The sequence below is a fragment of the Amblyomma maculatum genome, chromosome 3, assembly GCF_055883805.1.
Source record: "Amblyomma maculatum isolate TAMU_Amacu chromosome 3, ASM5588380v1, whole genome shotgun sequence".
In the NCBI taxonomy this organism is placed as follows: domain Eukaryota; kingdom Metazoa; phylum Arthropoda; class Arachnida; order Ixodida; family Ixodidae; genus Amblyomma; species Amblyomma maculatum.
In genome coordinates, this window is record NC_139346.1 from 83,863,509 (window position 1) to 83,867,366 (window position 3,858).

General features: G+C 48.6%; 1 protein-coding gene across 1 annotated transcript; it reads right to left on the bottom strand.

Moving 5' to 3' along the window:
* Positions 1-555: 555 nt before the first annotated feature.
* On the bottom strand, positions 556-3,557 carry LOC146195140 (organic anion transporter 7-like). The gene is made up of 2 exons (XM_084596729.1): positions 2,067-3,557; positions 556-951 (listed from the first exon to the last, which is right to left on the bottom strand). The coding sequence occupies exons 1-2, from the start codon at positions 3,555-3,557 to the stop codon at positions 556-558; spliced, it is 1,887 nt and encodes a 628-aa protein (XP_084452855.1).
* Positions 3,558-3,858: the final 301 nt, after the last annotated feature.

Sequence of the window (3,858 nt, forward strand, 5' to 3'; positions counted from 1 at the left end):
CTAGGTAAGAGTAAGAAACTATAGTTCGAGTTTGAGATTGGCGGTACAGCGTAGCGTATATCGTCTTCGCGCCCCCTGCGTTGCTATGGAGATGGCAGGAATGCTAGACAAGAGGACACATCTCGCGGAATCTCGCGAACAGATTTCGTGCCCCCGAGACACTGTCGCGTCATACCCTAAAGTCGGAGCTTTAATATTCCCGTAATTGATTTAATCTCATGCCCTCCATCGCGGTGGCTAGTAATGTTCCGTGTGTCACCATTCATTTTCTGCTTCTGCGAGTGAACCAAAAATTGTTAGCATGCATGGCTAGTAGCTCACATTGAAATGATGCGTTTAACAACGGCCTGGCCACATGCAATTCGTTTAATATAATTAATCCAATGCCTCCAATGAGACCGTAAATAAATTCGAGTTTTTATTTCAGATGTCGTCTGTAGCAGTAAATAAATAGACATCATTGCACCAGTTGCATGCTGAATTAGCCCAGCTTGTGCTTGGAAAACATATCAATAACGATGAGACATTGCCAGACATGTCAGTGCGTATCAGCAGCTAGTTCTTGGAGAATGAGTCTGTTGCTTTCGTCACAACACTCATGGTCTGCCGCTTATCGAGGCTGTCGGTCTCAGTCGTTGCGCGTATGTGGCTCCCGGGTAGATTTCGCGTCATAATGCTGGTGTTGTTGCCAGCAGCAACCACTTCCACATCAGAGAAACGCGCCTTGTCTTCAACACTCCTGGTACGCTGGGAGACTCGGGGGAATCGCTGCAGCCAGAGCTTGATTGAGAACCATATCGTAAAGGCGCGCTTCGGATGTGGTGGCTCCGCCGTCGAGGTAATGCAAGGGGCCTCATTGGGTTCTGTGATGTGCACCAGAAGTAGCACTGCGTTGAACGTGACGAGGACTACAATGCCGAGCAAATAATCCTCTCTGTTAGGGTCGTAATACTGCAAAACGGAATGCGTGTCAAGTCAGTGAGAATATTTTTAACGCATCATGCGGAACGGTGGCGGTATGACTATCGCACAGCAAAACCATCACAAACGTCACCTTAGTCTATCAGTACCGACACTAGCACAAATGGTTCGGCTTTTGCGAATACATACTATTTGTTTCTTTAAAATGGATAGTAACAGAAACATCTGGCATGAACGCAAACGCAAACACATGATATAATAATAGCTTCCTCACGACGTGACTGAAATTGCAAGTTGCGGCCCAGCATAGGTTAACACGGATTTATCATGTGTCCCAGCTGAATGTAACCAAGATCTGTGAAAAGATGGATTGTCTTAGACCTGGGAAACCACTTCAGGCTGTTGAGAGTCTCGTATCCTAGTCTATTAAGTTTTCTGTTTTTATGGCTATTAGCAAGCTTAAGCGCTATTTTTATTGCATTAAACAACATAGTTTAATTCATGTATTGACAATCACGTTGAAAACCACCTGGCTTCAATGCTTGCTCCAAGGCACGATATAAAGTTATATGTCCTGGTGTTAAAGTTATATCGAGACCACCCTGTCGTGGATAACCTACCTCCTGGAAACTTGAAAAAAAAAATAAATTGCAGTCAAAAGTAGATTGCAGAGCTTTAAAAGTATTTTTCAGATGCATATTTAGGAGCTTAAGTACTACTGTTCTCACAGCGAAGCTTGACGTTATTATAGTGCGAGCTATTCATTGAGAACAGTTTGCCAACTACCTGACGTAAACAGCGCGTTGGTGCATAGCGTTTAGGGCCCTGATCTTCACGACATCTACAGCTTCTATACTAACACTTTGTTTCTGAAGCCAAAAGTTAGGTAATCATGCTTTAGTGAAAAAAAACCTGTTGAAATAAACATACTGCAGCGGGGTTCCCATTACGCACAACAGCCCAAGGTTTACTGTGCACTTTATGCGGATAGGTTAGTAACGAAGCGTCGTATCGTATAATGCGGTGTCGGCGGGGCGACACAATCATGGGTCAAAATAAATTTCAGCTTGTCGGACTGTGGTTTGGAATGTGTTCGAGAAGAAAATGTTTGCATAAGCTCGAAAATAAGAGAGATGATGATTTACCATCTCCAGAAAACCGGCGAAGGCTGCTCCTAGCAGTCCGAATGTGTACGACGTGCAGAAGAAGATTCCACGCAGTGCCGTCGGGAACAGTTCCAGCACGTAGACATAGTTGACCGTCATTCCGGTCAGGGATAAACCTCTCGCGAGCACCAGGCACACACCTCCAAACGTCTCATCCCCGATTCTGAAGGCCAAAGATGCGAGGCAGCTGCAGCTGGCTAGCAGCGATAGGTTTGCACTCAATGTAACCAGCCTCTGAATAGGTTTGAGGACGAGAAGCAAGACACCGAGCAGTATTGCTTCCGCGGTGAAGGATGCCCAGTCGTTCGGCGAGTGTGCGAACCCTGCAATGGGCTTGAGGACGTGGAACGTGAAGGTGACGGCAAACGAACTGATGAAGACGATGGCTGCGCGGCGCTGAACGACAGGTATGCCAAGGACCGCAATGAGCATTGCTCTCAGGGACTCAACTCTTGGTCCAGCCATACCCCTCAGACGCTTCATGATGGAAACGCCACCAACGTCCTTCACGAAGTTGTTCGTCACCCGAGCTACCACAACCGCCTCTTCAGCGCGGGTAAATTGCTTGGTGGCGACAAGCCAGCGAGGGCTCTCCACCACAAACACGTAGAAGAGAGGCGCCAGAGAGCTGGGGGACACCATGATCATCTGTCGCTGCTTCCAGGTGAACCGCGTCTTACAAAGCTCCATGTAAAGCAGCGTAACAGGCGCATACCCAAACATCACGGCTACGCAGATCTGCCGAGCTCTCTTTGCGTTAGTGCCCAGCTCGAAAGAGAGTAGGGTGGTAATGGCAAATAAGGCGCCAGCCGAGCCAGCTAAAATGGCATTCATGAGCACGTACGTCAAGTACGAGCTTGAGAGGGGCACAGAGAGAGTGGTCAGAAGGAGCACAGTGGCCGCGGCAATGATTACGGGCTTGCGACCAGCCTGGTCCGCTGCGTAACCGGCGGCCAAAGTAGCCAGCATAGCACCGGACGCGCGGACTACCTCGGCGGCGGGAAGGAGCCAAGCTCGATGGCACACGAGGTTCCAAACGCTGACGACACTATAGTTGGCACGTTCCATGTCGTAGTCCCAAGAATCACAGGCAGATTCATCTGCGTTGATGGTTGAGAAGTTATGCCAGTCTGGAAGCAGGGAGAAGTTGCACGAATTGGGTCGGCCGTCGGCGTCCAGCGGAATGCCGATGTTCTTCCAAGCCGCTTGCGAAAGGTGACTGAAGCGGGCAGGGGGCTTGCACCAGTGATCCACGGGAGAAGAGATTACTGTTAAAACGCGAATCTCACTGAAGAGAATTGCCAGAGAGACTACAGCTAGAAACTCGATTTTCCTTTGAAACAAGCCCTGACCAATAACGTCGGCGCTGTCAAAACAGTCGCCGGTTTCAAGGTCGATGAGCACGTACTGGCGCCAGAGGCTGGACTCCATGCTGCGATCTTCTTCGTCTTCGGCGTTAAGTTGTCGCATGCTCTTCGTGCATATAGTTCCGAATGCCGCTTGGCGGCGCTAAAGACGAGCTATATAAAATGTACGTTATCAATGGAATATTTCACTTGTAAGGTAGACCCTTTGTCAAAAGATTAGAGCCGAGGGGATCGCTTCCAAGCCACGCCGTACGGCTTGTACTGCATCCCTAGTTTTTCTGATCTCCCAAGAGTAAGAAAGGTTTTGGTGCTGCCTCCCGAACGAGTAGGATCTCCGTCAATGCTAACGAAACGAGACTGCGCGATTTAGAAGTAATCCTCTGTGTTCTAAAAATATGACAGAC

Coding starts and splice junctions, on each gene's coding strand:
- LOC146195140 (XM_084596729.1), bottom strand. CDS start 3,557: ATGCGACAACTTAACGCCGAAGACGAAGAAGATCGCAGCATGGAGTCC. Junction 952..2,066: donor TCGCCGGTTTTCTGGAGATG/GTAAATCATCAT, acceptor TCCGTTTTGCAG/TATTACGACCCTAACAGAGA.